The sequence below is a fragment of the Perissodus microlepis genome, chromosome 7 (assembly GCF_051167445.1).
Source record: "Perissodus microlepis isolate ML-2025 ecotype Zambia chromosome 7, ASM5116744v1, whole genome shotgun sequence".
NCBI classification, from domain to species: domain Eukaryota; kingdom Metazoa; phylum Chordata; class Actinopteri; order Cichliformes; family Cichlidae; genus Perissodus; species Perissodus microlepis.
The window spans coordinates 29,272,753-29,295,094 of record NC_140467.1 but is presented as its reverse complement, the minus strand read 5'-3'; the positions used below and the strand labels follow the sequence as shown (position 1 = coordinate 29,295,094).

The following is a 22,342-nucleotide window of genomic DNA, read 5'->3' as shown; positions in this document are numbered from 1 at the left end:
TGAGAACTTTAGATTTTTAATTTCAGTGTCACTCTGTGGAAGAGCCTAGCACACTATGTCCAACATATTATAATCATTTCAATGTATAGTATAGTGAATAAGTTTAGAAAAGGTGCTGTCACTGAGTGAAAATCCAGAATATTTCAAGGCTGGGCTTAGATCCAGGTAACATCTCTGATCACACTGCTCCAGCCTTCCAACTTCATCAATAGCTCGATAAAATGGAACTCAGGATTTAATCAAATCCAAATGTTAAACCCTCAAATCGACGCTAAAGGTCACAGTAAAGGTAGAAAAAGCTCAGACATGAGTGTGTAGTTGTTTTATAGCTCACGTTTATATACATACACTGTGTTGAGATATCTGCCTGTGTAGTTATAATCAATAAAAAACACCCACTCTGACCACAGGAAATGACACGTATGGATTTTATATTCATACAGTCTGACGATATGATCACATTGACACTGAGGTGGAATCTCTGACACTGAACAAACTCATGTGGAGTTATTAAAGGAGAGACTTTACTGAAGCATGCGAGAGGTTAAGAGCACTTGGTAAAATACACCAGCATTAGTGATGCTACACACAGACAGGTGACATCTGTTACATGGTACAGGTGAAACAGATGGACGAAAGGAAAAGCAGCAGTAAGAGGCCGAATCAGAGATGGAAACGATGAGCAATGAGGACAGAAATCTTTAAGGATCACCAGATTATACTGAGTTATTTAAATGTTAAGCTTTGGTTACAACACTAGAATTAAAAAAAAAAAAAAAAAAAAAAAGTCATAGAAAAAGGCACGCATCAGTCATGAAGGCAGTTAATGGTCAGTGAGTGGTGTCATCCACTCGGCTCTTTATATATCACATAAAATAAAAATTACACAACTTAAACAGAACAGACACAAATAAATCCACCAGAGACGACTGGAAACACATTAAAAAGATCTGAGAATGTCCTTCACAGAATACAGTTTGGTGATTACAGGAAAAGTGGCTCAGCGCTTTAAAAACCCGCTAAAAGCTTCTTGACACGAACCAGCAGCAGCTTCATCGTCATGCATACATAGCTGAAAGTGACGGTTGGTGAGGGAAGAGGGTCTAGTTGTGGTAGAGGCGTATGCGCTGGGATATGTTGGCCCGGCACAGAGGGCAGTTCTGCAGGGCATCGCTACACACCTGACAGCAGCACACATGACCACACGGCAGGAAGATCACCTGAGACTGCAGAGACAGGAGAGACAGTGAGTAATCTGAACTTTGAAGCCATCTTTCAGGCTGTGCTGGTTCTCACCATCTTGAATGAGCCATCAGCACTTCCTGTTTCCTCTGTACCCATGCAGGTGGAGACTGTTATTACCAAAATACTTAACAGTGGAAAAAACGTAAAAACTAACACCTCTCATGCCAAAAACTGCAGTTCCTCTAGTGGCCACACGAGGCTCCAAAAGCGTGTCAGTCCCATTGGATCTTAACTATACTGAAGCACAGTTTGCATTAATAGGGGCGTGGCCTCTCTGACAGGTGGATGGCCACACAGGCAGTGTAGCTGCTCGGCTTCACCTCAGCTAACTGGAGTCCCTGAACTGGACCTCAGGACCATGTTTGTGCTGTTGGAGCCTTTTCAGTGCAGTTAGCCAATAATAGGGCTGCTGTGAGGATGCTGTACCAACAGACTGACCGAGAAGCCTGAGCTCCAGTTTTGGTGAATAAAACTTGTTAAGTTTTACTGCCATTTAAGATCAGATCAGAAATGAGGGAAAAATCAGAAAATCCAGGTTTCAGAGCACAATGGTTCAGCGTTCATCCTGATAACACCTCCTCCTCATTTCTAATACATTAATGCTCCCAGCAGCAACAGTTGTAGTAAACCCCAGTAAATCATGTTTGTATAACTGAGATCATACCTGTCAGTCAAACTTGTCACTTTGCCCCTTTATTAAAACCCCAAACAGTTTTTTATGCTAAAAACATGTTTTGTGCTCTCAAATCTGACATCTGATCTCAGATCTTATAATCTCATTGAGACTAAACTCATGACCATTTTAGCATTTCTTACCCCGGTCTCCATGCAGACCACACAGTCTGAGCTTCCCGGCCCTTCCACGGGGGTAGGTGCTGACGGGGTGACGGGGGTCCCCGGGGTGAGTGGTGGGCTGGGCATTTGGATGTTTGAGGTGCTGGGAAAGAACGGAGGCGGGGAAGGAGATGGCGCAGAGGGGGTGACTTCCACTTCCGCCTCCTGCTTGGTGACTTTACAAGGTCCTGTAGAGGAGGAAACGGATCACGTGACTTTCCACATGCTAAACATTGAAAATCTAACATCTCTGTCCCATTAAACAGTTGCAGTGTGTCAGTGTTACAGTGTGACTAACGGTCAGCTGTGGTGTGATGTGTGGACTGTACCTTCAGGCTGGCATTCCCGGGCCCAGTTCAGAAGAGCTTTCTGGATTCCTGCTTCACTGATGCCCAACTGAAAACAAAGAATTCCATAAAGCTGATGATTTCATAAACCTGGATGTGACATGGCACCATGGATTCAAAAAAACAAAGCTTTAAAAGTTACACTGAGATTATCTTTAAATGCAACATGATCCAGTTGGAGTATAGAAACCTGCAGATGGCTATGTCAGCTACTCAGTGACGAAGGTAAATCAAGACACCATTCACCTTCAGAGTAGAGACCATCAAAACAGCACCTCCCTGTTTTTCTAATTTTACCCGATTTATGAAAATAACAACACCAAATGTATAGTTTAGTCTGATCTGTGAAAAGTAAGAATCTGTCCAAAACACTGCTGGATCAAGAGCCAGGCTGAGCCCTGTCTCTGGTAACAATCTCATCTTTAATATTCAATAAGGCAGAAGTAGTAACTAAATAATGGAGTGAAATAAACCAATTTTCTGTTTCATTACGCTGGAGATTGATTATTTGATGTTGATGTTCATACACAGATGCTGGTGCAGAAACTAGACCTGGGCCAATCAAATGGCTTCCAGTTAATATGACAGATAATCAAGATAAACATTTAAAAAAAAAACCAAAAAACAAATCGAGCAGCACAGACAGAAACTTGCGCTGCAGACGCACCTTCTTGAGGTCGGAGGAGCTCATGTGTTGAAGCGCCTCGGTCGTCACTCGATGATGAGCCAGGATGGGCAGGTAGTGCTGAGCGGACAGTTTGCACAGCAAGTTCACCAGCTCCTTCTCCACACCCGCTTCCTGCAGAGAGATTACAGCTTTAGGTGGGATGCCACACTCTGTTTCCAGATGTTGCAGATGTTCATCTGTGCTATGTAACCTGCATGCGGAGTGACAGTGGCTTAGCGTCCAGCAGCCTCTGGTACTGGATCATCCAGTAGTTCTGCTGGTTGGACTCAGACTTCAGCTCCATCTCAGCCTGAAAAAACACAACATGGGTTTTTGTTTATCCTCAGAACAGGAAACACAAACTCTACAAACAGGTATAAAGTTTATTTATAAAGTAGTTTTCATAGACATCTGGTCACAAAGCCATCATAACAACAAAAGGAATAAAAACATTAAAATATAATAGAAAATTAAAATGCATTTAATTGCAATACAAAATGTAAAAGTTAAAACTGAATAAAAGAAAAGAAACCAGAAATGTATTTGTGAAAGAAACAGGATTGTGAAACTGATTTTTCATGAGAGTTGAAGCTCAAAGAAGAATCAAATATAATGAAAAGATCACGAACGCTGGACTTGTGAGAAGGTAGAAAGAGTTTGACTGACATTTATATAGTTCAGGAGGACCAATAATCACACAATACCCAATCAAGATCATTGATGGAGAGATAGTCCGAGATAAACGGTTAACTGTTCATCCGCTAAGGCTTAAAAGACGCACACAGCAGAATGTCATCAGTATAGAAATGATTAAAAAAATGTCAGAAAATGACTGAATGACAACCACATAAAGGAAGGATGTAGAAAGCAAATTCTATTGGATTCAGCACTGAGAGTTGTGGAACTTCTTCATCTTATACTGGGACTTGCAAGACCTGCAGCCTTCATCCTCTCTCTGAAACAACCTGTTTGAGCTCCTCCCCCTTTAGGCCAACTTTCTTCTGACTGGCTGCCTCTCACAAACAGAGGGTACAAGTTGACTATGCTGAGCCCATTCTGTTTCAGGTCACTATATGAAACGGAGTACTAAGAGTAGACCAAAGCCTTGCTGTATGGAGGCTGACCTCATTATTTGAACCTTAATGTTTAATATGAACACCCACCACAGGAAGTGGAGAAACATGACAGGAAATTAGGAGAAGAAGAACAAAACCGCCACGAGATAATTCCTCACCAGAACCTGCAGCAGCTCCTGCTCTCGTTGGTCTCTCTGCTTCAGCAGCTGCTGCAACATGTCGCTGAGCGCCGTGCGCTGCTCCACCAGAACCTCCTGCACACAAACACACACAAGTGGAGTGACGTTACACACACATCATTATCAGCTGTGGGCAGTCAATGTTTGTTAGTACTAAGGTTTATTTATTCAACATTACAAAAACACAACAGACTTCAAAAATTAAATTTAAATATTACACAAAAAAAAAAAAATTGGATATCAAATTCAAAAGGCCATGCAGGACTCGAGTGCAATGTTATAATAAAATACCATAGAAAAAAATGCAGTGTGACTCCATCGTTATAAATAAGTTAAGTAAATAAAAAAGAACTAATATGAATGAGTTAATATGAATCTTTTCCTCCGCACCAAAGCAGACAGCAGTACAACCAACAGCAGTCGCGTAAACTAGCAGCACACACGTGACTATACACAGCAAAAATACACAACATGAAACAGTTTCATCAGTTTACTTTTGTCAGCATAAATCACACAGGTTGTGCTGTACTGTATTAAAAGCTGTCTGCTGCTGACAGAGAGGTGGTCCTGAGGAGGTGCAGAGAAGTTCATCATCATGTCATCAGCATAAAATCCAAGTTTGTACTTGTCTTATATGACTGAAATTATTTACATATAAAATAAATAGCAGTGGTCCCAGAACTGAACCTTGGGGCACACCTTTTTAGTCTTGCGTTTGTTTGTTTTTTGATAACCCTGCATTGACAATTCTTTGCATTTTTATTGATCACAGCTCGATCAGTTAAAAGGACTGCCCAATGTTGTCTGCCGTTTCGCTTTTAAGCTTTCTTCCTGAAACCTCACTGGTAGCCAGTTAAAACCTTAACAGTTTGTTTACTGTAGTTACCTCTGTCACTCGTTTTAAGTCGCACATTTAAAGCTGCTGATCGTTTTCTTGAAATGTTGAACTGCTGCCATGAAGCGATGACATGGAAGTGAAAATAAACATGGGAGGGCAAACAAAGAAGGCGGTGACACCCACCTGCAGGTTCTCAGCATCCAGATTGCGTCTTTTAATCTCCAGTTTAGTCAGCTGCATTAACTCACCCTCTATGAGATGGATCTGAGGGACAGTGGAGAAGCAGACATGAGGCAAGCAAGGAGAGGGGACATGCTGCCGAGGCTATAATAATCTATGAGAAGCAACTTAAACTGGACATCTTCATTACTGTTAGGATGAGTAAGATGAATCTGATTATGAGCAGATTGTGGGAAAAAGTAAAATGACGTTAATGCCCGGTGTCTTTTCATTTTCAGCAATTTTTTTTCCTTAGACTTGAATTAACTGAGTTTTTTGGACCTCTGGCAGAAACGAGCTGTAAAAACAAAACAAAGCAAAATAAAAAAACAAATAAAAAACAATGATGCATCGTCACCGACCTGGTTACGGATGTACCCATGAACGGCGTCTTTTTGGAGCTGCAGCGCCTGGAATGCTGCCTTCTGCATCTCCTCCTGCAAAGACAACCATTCAAGGCAGGTCACCGAGGTGGGTTACCGAGTCCAGCAGCTTTAAACAGAGTGGGGGTTTGATTTCTACTCATCCTACCTCCTGTAAGATCTGGGCGATAGCTTTGGACTTGTCCAGAACTTGGAGGCACAGCATCTTGTCAAACTTCCTGTCTAAATTCTCTAAACTGTTACATAAGGAGAAGAGATTACAACATCTTTCCAAAAGCTGTCACAGGTCTCCCTGTTTATGGTTTGTGTATATGTGTGTTTCTGACCTCCTGCAGGCCTCAGTGACCAGGCTCTGTCTGCGGTAGTCACTGGCCTCCTGGAGGAGGCTCATGGCGCAGCTGTCAGACAGCATCTTCTGCATGGCCGCTAAAAACAGAGAGCAAGGAGAGGGGAAAGAAAACACCACGTGAGGAGCATGCTAGCTACGTTTTTGTCTTTTCCAGCTCTATGTTTTCATTCTTAGAGTAGCTTTGCATGATTCACACTTCAAAATAATCCTTCTTTATCTCACACTTTAAGTATTAACTTTCCATGCCTCAGATGACCATATTAGGGAGATCCCCTCTCTATGACATCACAAAGAGCCAGAGTAGAAAAAACTGAGTAAAATTATGTGTTTTAATGCCTGAATGAGACAAGCTCTATACCTGCCACCTCCTTCTTCCTCAGTGAGTTAGCTTCTTCCTGCGTGATGGTGGTCAGATGTTCCATACGGATCCTGAGGGGAAAACATTTTGTTTCAGCATTTCACTGCAGACTTACAGGAACTTTCTATAACTTCCTGTGTTTAAAACGGCTAAGTCCTAAACAGGATGTGAAGAAACAATCACTATGACTTTATCGACAAAACATCTTTGTAATGTGTTGACAAGATATCAACTGAAGTCCAACTAGGACCACGCTGTACCCTCATGAAATATCTCACACAACTACCAGCACCTCCATCACAATACAGCATCGCCACTGGCTTTGATGGAGTCAGATTCCAGACAGGAGCAACGCAGCAACTCACGATCTGTATTCCATTAAGATCAGAATATGAAAATCTCCGAACTGGTTTGTAAAGTGTTCTTTTGTCCTGCTGTTATTTATTTTTTTACCCTCCCATCCCTGAAAGCACTTTATGCATCTCCTTCACAAAGTGCTCCAGAAATAGACAGCTAAGTGGGAAACAATTGGATGAGTGCTGCTGTGTTGTAGAGTCTTATTTCTCTTCCCTGTGTGTTATGGATCATTGGTCAGAACACTCACCGATCCTCCTCCATGGCTTGGAGGAACTCTGCACTCTTTTTCTGCCTGCAAGGATGCAGATGAACACACTGCAGTTAGCACAGACTCATCAGTGGAGACGCCATATTTAAAGTATCCGCAGAAACCCCTCCTTCAGACCTGTTGTTGTCCATCAGCAGGCTGCTGATGCGACTGCTGATGTTGTCTTCAGCTTGTCTGACTTTCTCCAGCACCAGTTGCCTCTCAGCCTCCTGAGCTCTCTGCTGCTTGCTGACGCCCTGCTCCACCCGCTCCTGCTCCTAAAAGGCACACACAGCATATAAAACAGGCAATTTTAGGAATTACACACAGAATCATCATCATCATCAGGGATGATTCGGTGTTAACAGAAAGAAGGAGCTGACAATTAAACCTCTCAAGAAGACTTCTGGGCGGTTGTTATTACCTGTCGGACTGAGTTGAGGATGTTCTCCTTGTTGGAGTTTTTCATCATTACAAGCTGGGTATGCTCCCTTTGCTTCTCCTCCAGGTGCTTCTCGAAGGCCAACTTCTCCTGCTGCTTCTGCTCCTGCAGGACATACAAACCAGTCAGAAAACTTTGAAACTTCAGCTGCTCAAACACGGGTTTCTCTTTATTCAGCTCATGTAAAAATAATGCAACACCTCTGAACAGAAAGCCTTATCTGCAGATTCTCAGCCCTCTAAATAATAACTACTGCTACAGTCTGCAGCCAGTTTCCACAATAATAATCTAAAAAAAACTTCTGTGGGGACAGAACAAGAAATTGTAATAAGAATAAATAAAATAAGAATATTTAATTTCACTGAAACAATTAAAACACAAAAAAGCAGCAAAGGAACTACAAAACTTATCAGAGTCTAGAAATGGAAATTAAACTGGGACCTAAAATCGAACCTTGTGGTGCACCACAGTAACGCTTCAGTTGAGAAGTTGGTGGTCAAAAAAAGTTATTTTCACAAGACAGCAGGAAATCAGATACGTGGACTGTCCTTTATGGCACCCCGTGTTTGAAACTGACCGAAAAAAATTACATCAAAACTGCTCTCTGCTAAGAGAAGGGCGCTTTTGTTCTCTTTGTGTAATGTACTCAAAAGTTTGGGGATAAAAGCTAGTAGTTGTGTTGAAAGATGTGCTATAACTTTGTTCTTCACCCTGGTGTTGCAGAAAAACGACACAAGAAATATTAAAGAAAACTTGTATGCCTCAAAGAAGTAGAAAAGGTACTAGATAAAACTAAGATATTAAAAGATGTTGAAGAAAAATGAGGAATGTCTTGTCACCAACCTTTCTCTTCTCGTAGTCACTAAATTTGTTCTGCAACAGAAAAAGAGGAAACACTGAAAGACACTTGTAGTATCTCACACAGAAATCCATAAACGTATCAAAGAAGCTGGTGTTCGTGTCCTCTACACACTCCACAAGAGAAAGCTGTACCTGCCAGGCCTCATCCAACCCATCCAGGCAGTCGGAGCTCTGCTTGCCGCTGTCGCTCTCCAGCACCGGCAGGAGGTACTGAGAGGGTGGGCAGTACTCCTCTCCCAGCTCTGGAAACCAAACCAACCAACCAGTCAATTCACCTTCATGCTGCCCAAACCACAACAATCATACAGCACATTTTTAGTTTACACCGTGATGTGACACAGAGAAGCTTAGATATTAAAACTTCTAACTTGTGCCAAAACAACAGTTTTGGTCTCTATAGATGGGTTCCATCTTAATAACTGCTGTTCATTAACCAGGAGGGCATATGCAGGTCTTTTGAGTTCATGATCATCCTGATGCTACGGTCAGCAAAGTGTACAATGCTGTTAAAGTGGTGGAGCTGCAGGCTGGACCAGGAATTCTCACGGCCTGATTAAAACAACATGAGGTAATGCCAAGATGAAAGTCGCTGCCTCAGCAGAAGTAACCGCACACATACGAGAGAGGGAGAAGTGAAACAGTAAAAATACTCATGCATATGTTCTGATTTCAGATTCAGTGTCTGTGTTCGTGTCAAATCTGTGAATTTTACTGAACTCTTTGTAGAATTTATTGCCGTTTGTTTAGAGTAACTGTGTTGTGGAAGACCTGAAGCTTTTTTTTTTTTCTTTTTTTGCCTTTTTCAGCTTTATTGACAGGAAAGCGGAAGGAGAAAGAGAGGGGATGACATGCGGCTAAGAGCCATGGGTTGGTTTCGAACCTGGGCCGGCCACTCTCAGCCATATCTCTCGTATGGCATGTGATCGCCCGCTCAACGCACTGAGCTAAACCGGCGTCCCGGACCTTAAGCTTATCTGATGTTTTTCTACAACATTTCTTTTATATGCAATATATTGTAAGCATCTGAAATCTTTAAACTAATTATTCATGTTCCATTCATGTACAACACCATCAGTTCAAAGACAAAGTCATAGCTTTGTCTCTTTTTCTGTGACAGGAAGTTAAAAACATGCAGACCGGGCACCCAAAGCCAACAGATATGATCGAAGTGTAAACCACATTCACACAGACGTGCTGACGCTAACTAGCGAAGGAAGAAGTCTACTGCTGCCAGAGCTGCTAACGTTAGCCACACTCGGCTCATATCACGTTTACATGAAGGGACGTGCTGTTACACCAAAGGCTGCACAGTTCCTGCACTATTTAAAAATATAATAAAAGTTTTTCCTTTTAAGACCTTTTTAAAGACCTAATAAATAAGAACTAACACAGAATCGTGTGGAAAAAAATGTTGTATTTTTAACCCTTTTTTAAATCCTTTTTTTTAAAACAGTTTTTTTCTTTATACTGGAAATTAGAAACAAACTCCCTGCTATCTTTCCTTTTTTCTGTGCACTTCTGCATTTTGAACCGAACAACAAATCAGCATCATCATCTGCTTACCTCATCTGTGACGCGGCACGGGAAAACACAGAAAGACCAACATTTTCATTTCTTGTTTCCTCAAATTTAAAACTTCAAGATTAATGTGTAAAAACAGATTTATTTATTTATCATTATTTATTTTCTATGAATTCTGAACAGACTGTGCCTTTTTTATTATTATTGTATTACTGATGCAAATAGATAAATACTCACTTGAAGCATGTTTAGAAAAGATTAAACTTCTGATAAAAACTTCACTGTTGTTACAAGAAACCATCAATCGATTACAATTTAGTCTGCGTCATCGCCACAGGCTCATTATTTCCAACACAGCAAAGAAGCATCAGCATCTGCGCCCTATGTGGTAAATCTAAGGAGCTACTAAATCTCAGTGAGCCAGTAGGAAAGGCAGCAATCAACAGAATTCTCACCTACAGTTTGAGGAAATAAGACATTTTAAGATAAATTTTCTTGACTGTGATCTCAGACAGGAACCCTGTAGGTTTACGTTTTTCTGCCGTTAATCAACAAATAAATGAGTCACCACGAGCGGCAAATCCTACCCGTGCACAGGAAGCGTTGGATGCTCTCTGTTCCCTCTGTGCACACAGACGAAGGTGGGAAGGACATCATGGCAGCATCAAGGCTAAAACTCTGTCACAGAAACACACACACACACACACACACACACTTATAAAACACCAGTTTGTTTTCAGCCTTCCTGTAGGTCTGAATCAGTGGACACCTCACCTCTAAGGTGTGGATGTAGGCCAGCGCTTTGGGAAGCGTCACAATGTTGTTGTCACTCACATCGAGTGTCCGCAGGCTGCTCAGAGAACCAACAGAGGACGGCAGCTCAGTGAGGCAGTTTCCTGTTAGAGAAAAAGAAAATACACAACTAGCTTCTTGTGACTCATCTCGCTTCAGAGCAAGCAAGCAGGAAGCATCGTACCCTTTAAATTAAGAGTCTGCAGGAGGCGCAGGTTCCCGATGGAATCTGGCAGGGCCTTCAAACGGTTCTTCTCCACATTCAGGATCTGACAGAAGAAGAAAGACCGCAGGTGGATGCTGACGACATTTATTCACACTTACTTCCCGTATAACTGGAGAGCAGGCTTTACCTGCAGCGCCGTCAGTTTCCCGATGTCCTCTGGCAGAGAGGTGAGCTTGTTCTCATGCAGGTCTAAAACCTTCGGAGGGTCACAGGAGGGTTTTCTCAGAAAATAAATCCAGCACTAACATCTGCATGCTAACTCTAACAAACTCTAAGGTAACACAGAGTTAAAAACGATGATGAGCTATGAGCCTCAAGCTGAGGTACACATTCGAAATGCAGTACGTTTAAAAAAAAAAAAAAAAAAAAAATCACGAGAGAAACACGAGGTGACACCCACCTGCAGGTGAGAAACAAGAGGATATGATGATGTCACAGGGTCCCAGGGCTTACCTTTAATGTAATGAGGGTGCTGATGTCAATTCCTTTGGGCACCAGATGCCGCAGCTCGTTGTTGTGGAGGATAAGTACCTGAATGAAAGAAACAGAGGTAACATTTTCATTGCTCTATCTGCTGTTAGTCTGTGAGGGTAGGCCAGTCAGAAGAGAGATAGCTAAAAAGAGGAGGAGCTAAAGCACTAGTTGAAGCTCTAAGTTCTGGAGTCTGAGGAATATTGTGAGTGTGAGATTTTTTGCAGAAACTCTTCACTGAGTAAATAAATATCAAACCACTTAAAAGCTCTGCGACTCTGTCTCACCTTCTTATGAAGCACTTTGCTGATGGAAAAGGCACTCGAGGGGGCCTGTGATGTAACACACAAAAACATTAGCTGTAGCCAGCACAATTTAATCACATCTTAGTCAATCTCAGGAAAAAAAAATGGGATAAAAGACTCAAAGAAAAGAATGAAAGAAAAATGCTGTTCTGTTGATGGTGGCACAGCTGGAAGTAATCTCTCAGCAAAAATACCAATAATAAAACACAGTTTAGCTCCAACTTGGCTTTTTTTTTTTAATAGAAGTCGAAAACTGCTAACTAATCGATTCACATTGTGACTCATTAGTGCTCCCACTAATGACTCCCTGCTCTCTTCCGTTTCTCTTCTGTTTGCAGAGTTTTTCCTTTGTTTAGGATAGATTAGGACTTTTTGTCATAACACATGTATAAATATATAAAATATATATGCAGGGTAACGAAATACAGTTTGCTTCTAATCAGAAGTGCAAGAGCAGTAAGTGCAATAAGAGCAGATTATATATAGATAAGGGTAGTATAAAAGGTGGGAATATTGATGAACAGATTATCCACAAATAGGTTAAGTAAACAGATGTTTATATAGCTATACAGAGAGCAAAAATACTAGTAGTTTAGAAGTATTAGTAGTTTGCTAACATAACAGAAAAAGAGAAATAAAGGCTACTGTTACTCATCAGGTTAATGTGTAAACCACAACACGATGGCTGTCAGGGATCAGTGCAGCTTTCCTCTCACCTCTGACAGCCCGCAGGCTGAGATGTCCAGGATGTCATCAGCACCAGCTTCCTTAGACTGAGGAGGATAAATAAGAGTAAGCGGGTGGATTTGTGATAGATATGTTAACACTAGCACCAGCAGCTTCTTCTTCTTACCCGGCACAGCTGATACTCGAGTCTCTTCTGGCAGTCCTCGCTGGGCTTCCTCTTCCTGAAGAATAGAGGCATCCTGACCCCGGGTGTTTTCCTTCCTGTTCCCTCCCCCTCCACTCAAACAAGAGTCACACGGAGGTCCGACGGACAGGTTGGAAAACCCGGACCACACCACCTGCACTCTAGGAGAAGCAGAGACATGAAAGGGAGGGAACGATTCCGCTCGTTTACAGCACTACATTTTTATCCCGGGACTAAACTATTTATGGTTTAGTTTAGGAGGTATATGAAGCCTTTCAGCTCACTCTCTGTCTGAGACAAGCTGTTTTACCCCTAAAGCCTTCACAAAGCTCTGTGTAGGTGTTAAAGGTGTTTCTGTAACTATGGATTACACTCCTCCTCATCCCACCAGTGTTCAGAGGTGAACAATCGCAGATTTCCAATGCAGATGTATTCACACAAGTAACGTTATTAATATGTCTATTACAATGCTCAGAGAAACTAGGAGACCACTTAAATCACCCATCCATCCATCCATCGATCTTCATCCGCTTTATCCGAGGCCGGGTCGCGGGGGCAGCAGCCTAAGCAGAGAGGCCCAGACCTCCCTCTCCCCAGCCACCTCCTTCAGCTTATCCGGGGGGACACCAAGGCGTTCCCAGGCCAGCCGAGAGATATAATCTCTCCAGCGTGTCATGGGTCTGCCCCGGGGCCTCCTCCCGGTGGGACATGCCCGGAACACCTCACCCAGGAGGCGCCCAGGAGGCATCCTTGTCAGATGCCCGAACCACCTCAACTGGCTCCTTTCGATGTGGAGCAGCAGCGGCTCTATTCTGAGCCCCTCCCGGATGGCCGAACTTCTCACCCTATCTCTAAGGGAGAGGCCAGCCACCCTTCAGAGGAAGCTCATTTCCGCTGCTTTTATCCGCGATCTCGTTCTTTCGGTCACTACCCACAGCTCGTGGCCATAGGTGAGGGTAGGGACGTGGATCGACCGGTAAATTGAGAGCTTCGCTTTTACACTCAGCTCCCTCTTCACCATGACGGACCGGTGCAGCGGCCGAATCACTGCAGCCGCTGCCCCAATCCGTCTGTCGATCTCCGGCTCCCTTCTCCCATCACTCGCGAACAAGACCCCGAGATACTTGAACTCCTCCACTTGGGGCAGGAACTCATCCCTCAGATTTGGAGGTGCTGATCCTCATTCCCGCTGCTTCACACTCGGCTGCGAACCGTTCCAGTGCGAGCTGGAGGCCCCCACCCGATGAAGCCAACAGAACCACATCATCCGCAAAAAGCAGAGATGAGATTCTGAGGCCACCAAAGTGAAAGCCCTCCGCCACTTGGCTGCGCATAGAAATACTGTCCATAAAAATTATGAACAGAACCGGTGACAAAGGGCAGCCCTGGCGGAGCCTATCACCCATCGGGAACGAGTCCGACTTATTGCCGGCAATGCGAACCAAGCTCTTGCAACGGTTGTATAGGGATCGAATGGCCTGTAGCAATGGGCCAGACACCCCATACTCCCGCAACACCTCCCACAGGACACCCCGAGGGACACGGTTGAATGCCTTCTCCAAGTCCACAAAACACATGTAGACTGGTTGGGCAAACTCCCATGCACCCTCAAGTATCCTTGAGAGGATAAAGAGCTGGTCCAGTGTTCCGCAACCAGGACGAAAACCGCATTGTTCCTCCTGTATCCGAGGTTCGACTAGCGGACGAACTCTCCTTTCCAGCACCCTGGCATAGACTTTCCCAGGGAGGCTGAGGAGTGTGATCCCCCTGTAGTTAAATCACCCATCAGATCTTAATACATGAAATTCTAAAGCTGGATCGATCTGCTCCCAGACCTGCATCAGGGCCCCGTGAGCTCCTGGTCACACACCGACCACAACATCCCAGACATTTTCAGCTGGATTCAGGTCTGGTGAATGTGAGGCTCAGTCAGTGGCATCGATGTCTTTGTCATCCAAGAATGTCCTACATAATCTGACTACATGAAGTGAGACATTGTCCTGCACCAGCAGGAACCCAGGGCACTCTGCACCAGCATGAGGTCTGACAGAGGATCTGAGGATTTCTTCCTGGTACCTGACAACAGTCAGACTACCACTGGCTGTTACATGTTCTGTGTGACCCTTCAAGCATCACTGACCCACTGCCAAACTACTCATGCTGGATGATCTTTCAGGCAGTATATCCCTTGCTACCCAATCTCCACTCTTTCACATTGCTCATATGTACTCAGTGTGAACCTGTGAAGGGGCACCCACGGTGGACCTGCCAGGTCTCATGTTTTCTGGTGAGGTCCCACTAAAGCACATCAGGCCCAAACAATTCAGCTGAAAACATGCGTGATGTTTGAGGTCAGAAAGACCAAGACAAATAGCTAGAAGACAGTAAAAGTGGTTTGTTTCTGTAAATAAGATCAACGCTTTATGTTAGAAATATAATAAGTAAACTACACCTGCCACCACCACAGCAGCTGACTGCATGAAATTAAAATAAAGACCCTCTGTGGATAACCAGAAGTAAATAATTCAATTAATAAATTAATTCATAAGTCGTTAAATGTAGCTGTTTGAAAAATACAAACATGGGTAAATAAATTAATAAAATGTGACCTCAAACACAGTTAAGCTCACTAGAAAAATGAGAAATAAATACAAATCTTCCTATTTACCATATTTCCTTCATAAGACTTTACCAAAACAAATAAAGACAAAACAGTAAAGACTGTAACTGTGTGTGGTGACTCCAACTGTAAAAATGTTTTACCTGTACTTTACATTTTCTCACCTGCACTTTTTAGGCCAGTTAACTGGGTCTCTCATTCTTTATTCATCCATCAGAACATCTGCAAGTTTTGTCTCTTCAGCGCTGCTTTCATTTCTCAGCCCTGGGGTTTGATGCTTGATCTAGTAGCCACATATTGATTCCAAGATGGCGCGGCCACGTCCAGATGCCTTCCTGACCGCTCCACTCCGACTATCCACTTTTCTTGTTTTTTACTTATTTTTTGCTCTGGTTTACATCCCAAAATCCTCTAGTCTTATAGTATACGACAGCAGATCACTTGTAAACATCGGTGACAAGGTTGCACATCTAATTTTGGACACTTTTAAACCCGACCCATCCTGGCCGCCAGAGATTCTATGCGGTGCGGAGAACAACAAAGGACGGGCCGCTCATCCGAGGCGTAGAACAAAGAAGCGCCGGGGGAAACGCGCTGGCATTAGGAACAGACTGAGACAGCAGGCGCATCGCGCACCACTGCCCAGTATCCTACTGGCCAATGTACAATCCATGGAGAACAAGCTCGATGACCTAAGAGCAAGAGTCACCTTCCAACGTGACATGAGGGACTGCAACATTCTGTGCTTCACGGAAACATGGCTGACCCCCACCGTGCCGGACCAGGCCGTAACTCCGTCGGATTCATTCTTTGTGCTCCGCGCGGACAGAACGGCAGAGTCGAACAAAACCAAAGGTGGAGGAGTGTGTTTCATGGTAAACAGAAAGTGGTGTGATGCCGGGAGCATTTCTACTCTTTCCAGCGGCTGCTCGCCACATCTGGAATTCCTGAGCATTAAGTGCCGCCCATTCTATCTGCCCCGTGAGTTCACCTCGGTCATCGCCACGGTGGTCTACATCCCACCCCAAGCGGACACAGGTATGGCTTTGTCCGAATTACATGATGTGCTGAGTTCGCTTCAAAAGAAGGACCCGGGCGCAGCCTTCATTGTAGCAGGAGACTTTAATAAAGTGAACCTCAGACAAGTCATGCCAAACTTTTACCAGCATGTCTCGTGTCCAACGAGGGGGGATCGAATTTTGGATCACTGCTACACGCCATACAAGCAGGGCTACAAAGCTGTCTCACACCCGGCTTTTGGGAAGTCTGACCACAACGCCATCTTCCTCATTCCCCAGTATAAACAAAACATACGGAGGGAAGAAGTAACCACGAGGGAGGTAAAACGGTGGTCTGCCCAATCAGAAGCTACGCTACAGGACGCACTCAACGACGTCGACTGGGACATGTTCAGAGCATGCGCAGTTGACATCAACGAGTTTACGGAAGTAGCAGTATGCTTCGTCAATATGCTAGCAGAGGAGATTATCCCCACTGCGAGAGTCACCACATTCCCAAACCAGAAACCGTGGATGGACAGATCGATCCGCACTGCAGTAAACGCCAGGACCGCCTCCTACAACGCGGGTCTCGCCACTGGCGATATGAGCGCCTACAAAGCGGCCTCATACGGCGTGCAGCGCGTGGTGAGAGATGCCAAACGCCAGTACCGTGAACGTGTGGAGTCCCGCTTCCACCAGGGCGACACACGGAGTATGTGGCACGGACTACGCACCATTACGGACTACAAAGCCAGGGACACTGCGCCGATCAACGCCGACTCTGCATTCACCAACGAGCTGAATCAGTTCTACGCCCGTTTCGAGGTTAGCCAGGCGGCTAATGCTATCTACCGCCTGACTACCGAGGACAGTGACGTCATCAGCGAGAGACCGGTGACCAGCATCGCGGAGCATGACGTCCGAGCGGCATTGAGGAGAGTGAACACAAGGAAAGCGGCGGGGCCAGACGGTATCACTGGCCGTCTGCTGCGCTGCTGTGCTGACCAGCTAGCAGGTGTGTTCACTTACATCTTCAACGAGTCCCTGGTGAAGTCTGTGGTCCCCACATGCTTCAAAAGATCCACCATCATCCCTGTGCCCAAGAACAGCAAACCCTCATTCCTGAACGATTGCACTGACCTCGGTAGTAATGAAGGTGTCTCCATCCCAGACACCACAGATCCGCTGCAGTTCGCCTACCGATCCAACAGATCCACAGAGGATGCCATCGCCCACGTCCTGCACACCACCCTCAGCCACGTGAACAAGAAACAGGGTAACTATGTGAGAATGCTGTTTGTTGATTACAGTTCAGCGTTTAACACAATAGTGCCCTGCAGACTGTTCACAAAGCTCAGGGATCTGGGACTTAACAGCCGTCTGTGTGCATGGGTGTTGGACTTCCTCACTGGCAGAACTCAGGTGGTGAGGGTGGGTAGACGCGTCTCTAACAGCATCACCATCAACACAGGAGCACCTCAGGGATGTGTCCTCTCGCCACTGCTCTACTCCCTCTACACTTCAGACTGTGTGGCCACCCATGGTTCCAACACCATTGTGAAGTTTGCTGACGACACAGTGGTGTTGGGTGCCATCTCCAACAACGATGAGGCGGCCTACATGGACGAAGTGAAGAATCTGGCATCGTGGTGCCAGGACAACCACCTCCAGCTGAACGTCGGCAAGACCAAGGAGCTGGTGGTGGACTTCAGAAGGAGTCAGCACAGAGACTACAAGCCCATTATCATCAATGGAGCTCCAGTGGAGAGGGTGCAGTCCTTCAAGTATCTTTGTGTCCACATCTCCTCAGACCTGACATGGTCTGCCCACATTCAGGTCCAGACCAAAAAGGCTAGGCAGCGCCTGTATCACCTATGACAACTGAGGAAGTTCAGGGTCTCTCCAAAGATCCTCAGGATTTTCTATACAGGCGCTGTGGAGAGCATCCTCACACAGAACATGACATCGTGGTTTGGGAACAGCTGTGTGAAGGACCAAAAAGCTCTCCAGAGAGTGATCCGTACAGCAGAACGCTGCTGCAGGATTGCTCTCCCCCCGCTTCAGGACACCTACACCAGGAGATGTCGGACTAGAGCAGCGCAGATACTGAAGGACCCGTCCCATCCTGGCAACAAACTGTTCCAACTTCTGCAATCTGGTAGAAGGTTCCGTATCATCCGGGCAAGGACAGAGAGACTCAAGAGGAGCTTCTATCCCCAAGCCATCCGGGCCCAAAACACACACACACCCGCCCTCTCACATCATCTATAATTGACTGAGACAGGACTCTCTTCCAGACACTCTAAACCCAGGCACAATGTACATTCCAAATTCCTTTAATTTTAAATATGTTTATATTGTCTATTCTGTAAAATAGTCAGATATCTATTCATATTAATGTACAGAATTCACCTGCTTGCTGCTACTACTGCACATTCACCCAATGTGTGTGTGTGTGTGTGTGTGTGTGTGTGTGTGTATATATATATATATATATATATATATATATATATATAATGTTCTTCCTCTACCCCCCCCCCATTTTTGCACATGTCAAGGAGCGTGTCAGGCTACATTTCACTGTGTGTTATACTTGTATAACTATGCATGTGACAAATAAAGAACCTTGAACCAAACAACCAGGTTTGGTCTTAAGTGGGCCAGACCGCTAAAGCTAATGCCTCATAACCTATTTAAAATAAGAAAGTTCACCTGCAAACTGCTTGTCTTTTTTTTTGTGTAAAGCTGATGATAAACAGCTTGAGATGTCTATGAAAAGTAAAATGCCTTAGTGTTTTCACATTCAGACAGTTCAATGTGAATGTGAATGCAGCTGCAGTTACACTTTCAAAATAAATCCATAAAATTACAGACAAACAGAGAAACATCTGCTATTTAACATAACACATTCTGGCACTTAATGGTTTACTTGTGTTGGAAAAACAGGGCGTTGCCTGTTATTTAATGGGACATTTACACCTAAAAAAAAAAACAACCACCTAGTTTTTTGGGTTTTTAAAAATATTTTACTTTCTCACTTTTATATAATATGCCTCTCCATGGATGATGTCTTTGTCAATAAAAAGGTTGCAAAAGTCATGATTCACACATCTATTTTTAAGGATGAAATACAGTTAAATTCTAAAATTCATGTCCCTCTCCTTTGAAATTTCCACATTGTGCAAAGCCATCCAGCGGGGAAATCCTACCAACCATCTTGGTACTTCATCCTGGTCATCGTGCAGCTGCCAGGAGCCACTAGTAACAGGATTTTAACACTAATGGTTCATATAAGTCTTCACTTTAGGTTGACTAACCTCCAGATCTGAGAATTGTTTTAAACCTACACTCTATTTCATGGCCAGTAGGGGGCGACTCCTCAGGTTGTTTAAAAAAAAGTCCAATTACAGAAAAATCTATGGGAAAAGGATACAACTTCTCACTTAGTCAATGACATACGTAAACACTTTCCTGATGAGTTTATGGACTCAAATAGTAGTTTAAAGTTCTAGAGGAAATAACGAGAAGTTCATTTGGGAACTTATGGTCCCATTAGAGCAAAACAGGCTGACAACGCAGATTAGTGATTGACAAAGTAGGCAAGTGCTGTTGAACTCATCCAGAACAGGGCCCTATGGTGTACACTCATTTAAAAAGCTAAGCTCATCAGTGGGCTGTTCCATAGTGCTTACTTCCATCATTTTATACAGATTTTCACATTGAGGCAATTGAATAGAAATTCAAACTAAAATTACAAAATTATGTTTTACTTTTTAAATTCATAAACAGCTACACTGATTTACATTGTATATAATGGCATTATTTGGTTTATTTATTGACTTATTTGTTTATGAATAGACTTTAAAGACGTGGTTGCTCAGTTCATTCTTAGATGTTTCACAATGACATATGTGATCTGTATGATCACAGTCACGGGGAGCTTGGTGTATGGATTTTCCCACAGCTGAAGGCCCTTGTGGGTGTGGCTTTGGGGAGGGGAACGGAGGATTACCGTAAACTGACATGACGTTAATCAGTAGAATTAGAAAAAGATAATAAACCTCAGTAGACTTTAAACCTGATGACAACCACCTTTAACCCACCTGTGCTCACCTTTTGACAGCCGACACGTTCAGCTACACTAAACTGTGCTGACGGATAAGCTAACATGCTAAATGACAACATTAAACTGTAGCCTGTTGGAGTGTGTCAACAGCAGGAAGTGGAGTCAGAGTAATGTCAGGTTTCAAACTCACCGTGTGATTATTACAGTCTCTCCTATTCTTCGCTGTTCTCAGGATAAAAATGTTTAAAGGAAGCTCCGATGTTCGCTAACATGTGAAGTAGCCGGTCCAGTTAGTCGATTTTAACTATTTAAATCTGAACTCCTCCCCACTTTACCCTCGTAGCTCATAAAAAGGAAGCCATACGGTAATATTTCCACTCAGATCGAATGAGGCTGACTGCTGCTAACCTACACGAGCTGATTAATGCAATCAAAACAAACAGTTAACTGCATTTTTCTTCTTCTCCGCCCCGTAACCGGCTCCAGCGTGATAGCAGGAGCTTGTCGCCCCCTATAGTTCAGACTGCGCATGTGCACATACGTCATACCAGGTCGCACTGCCGCTGATATTTCAAAGAGTGGTGTAGACTTCTTGTTTTTGCTTTGCTCCCATCTTACTTACTTAATTATAATAACTGAAAAAGGTGTTTGATTATGTAGATTTTCAGTCATCCAGTTTAGGGCGGTCTTATGAGTCCTATGAATTGCATACCTGGGACCCTCCACCTTTTGTCTTAAAAATGAAGACTCCTCTTGGAGGAGATGTGAAATATCTTTACTAACTTAAACAAGCCCAGGTCCTTTCCTATTTAAAGCTCCCACAAAAAAAATTAGTCTGCGCCGAAGATTCAGGCTAAATTTGGCAAAAGGGCATTCAGATCTAAAAACGTTTTTAAACAGCCCGAAGGCTGAAAATGCTGTGTCTGAATATTTGTTACCTCTGTTTTTTGGCCCGATAATTTAGAAAACACGCTCCTTTAAGGTAGTGCAGCTTCTTTGCACTTACCCCGCACGTGAGCACTTTGTCCAGCAGGGGTCGCGCTAGGCACGTTTATGCCACACCGAACGAAGCCCGGCTGTTTGCATGTGGCAGTAATTATAATCTCAGAGGTGTGCTCTTAAAGCATGATGTTTTTGATTGTGGTTTTAAGCCTCACCCTCTCTGCATGCTTTATAACTCCACTGACTAAACACACCTGGTCGGTTTAATAAAAATATTAACATAACCAGATAACCTGCAGACCTGAACCCGAGCAGTGTTTATCACAGCCCTCTGCAGGTGTGATGTATGACTCTGAACCCACAAGAGGCGCCCCCGCAGCTATAAATAACCACATAATTAAGGGTGTTGACAGGGAACTGACACTGTGGTTAGAGCTGCTCTCCCCGGAGCCCCCCTTTAGTTTAAAAAGCTTCACACACACTACAGATCCCCCCTCCAACAACACCAGCGTCCTCAGAACAGGATCATGTGTGGGCTTATTACCAGAGGAGGTGTTACATGTGAGGCTTGTCATGGTCTTATTGTGCATACTAATGAATCTTCAGTGAAGGAGGGGAGACTTTTAATAAACTTAAAGTCAGAAATTAATTTCAAAGGTTCATAATTACCCTAATCCATAGACTGTATATAAAAGACAGGTGAAGCGAACTTAAAATAATAATAATAATTATAAATATAATAGACATGCAGTTTACTTCCTTACTAATTTATTTCACTTCTTCTTTTCCTTCCTACCTTCCTTCTTTTCGCTTTCATCCCAAAATCCTTATTTCTCTTGCTCCTATACCGTCCTTCATACTTTTCTACCTTTTCTCTGTTCCTCCTTTTTCTCATTCCCCCTTCAAACTTTCCTTACTTACCTTGTTCCCAACTTCCTTCCTTCCTTCCTTCCATATTCCTTCCTTTTTGAGTCCGTCTGTCACCCTTTCTTCCTTCCTTCTTTTCTCTTTCTTCCTTATTTTCCATGTTCCTAATTTCCTTCCTTCATTCATTCATTACCTGTTGCTCTTTATTTTTTTTCCTCCCCTGGTCCTTTCCATTTGAACTGTAATTTCCTTAATTTT

At 43.8% G+C, this 22,342-nt stretch overlaps 1 protein-coding gene across 2 annotated transcripts; it reads right to left on the bottom strand.

Moving 5' to 3' along the window:
• lrsam1 (leucine rich repeat and sterile alpha motif containing 1) lies at positions 1-20,779 on the bottom strand. Of its 2 annotated transcripts, none has more exons than XM_084934545.1 (25): positions 20,466-20,779; positions 12,571-12,749; positions 12,434-12,490; positions 11,700-11,744; positions 11,395-11,472; positions 11,069-11,137; positions 10,900-10,984; positions 10,698-10,819; positions 10,511-10,601; positions 8,535-8,644; positions 8,385-8,414; positions 7,524-7,646; positions 7,238-7,377; positions 7,100-7,144; positions 6,496-6,566; positions 6,115-6,214; positions 5,937-6,024; positions 5,768-5,842; positions 5,370-5,450; positions 4,328-4,423; positions 3,305-3,403; positions 3,094-3,225; positions 2,409-2,475; positions 2,062-2,267; positions 1-1,226 (listed from the first exon to the last, which is right to left on the bottom strand). In XM_084934545.1, exons 2-25 carry the CDS (start codon positions 12,640-12,642, stop codon positions 1,104-1,106), a joined length of 2,205 nt encoding a protein of 734 aa, XP_084790671.1. In that variant the 5' UTR covers positions 12,643-12,749; positions 20,466-20,779; the 3' UTR covers positions 1-1,103. The 2 variants fall into 2 exon arrangements, with proteins under 2 accessions (XP_084790671.1, XP_084790673.1); XM_084934547.1 differs by having other exon boundaries at positions 12,571-12,742.
• Positions 20,780-22,342: the final 1,563 nt, after the last annotated feature.

Coding starts and splice junctions, on each gene's coding strand:
- lrsam1 (XM_084934545.1), bottom strand. CDS start 12,642: ATGCCTCTATTCTTCAGGAAGAGGAAGCCCAGCGAGGACTGCCAGAAG. Junction 10,985..11,068: donor GGAAACTGACGGCGCTGCAG/GTAAAGCCTGCT, acceptor TTCTTCTGTCAG/ATCCTGAATGTGGAGAAGAA. Junction 8,415..8,534: donor GGTTGGATGAGGCCTGGCAG/GTACAGCTTTCT, acceptor TTTCTGTTGCAG/AACAAATTTAGTGACTACGA.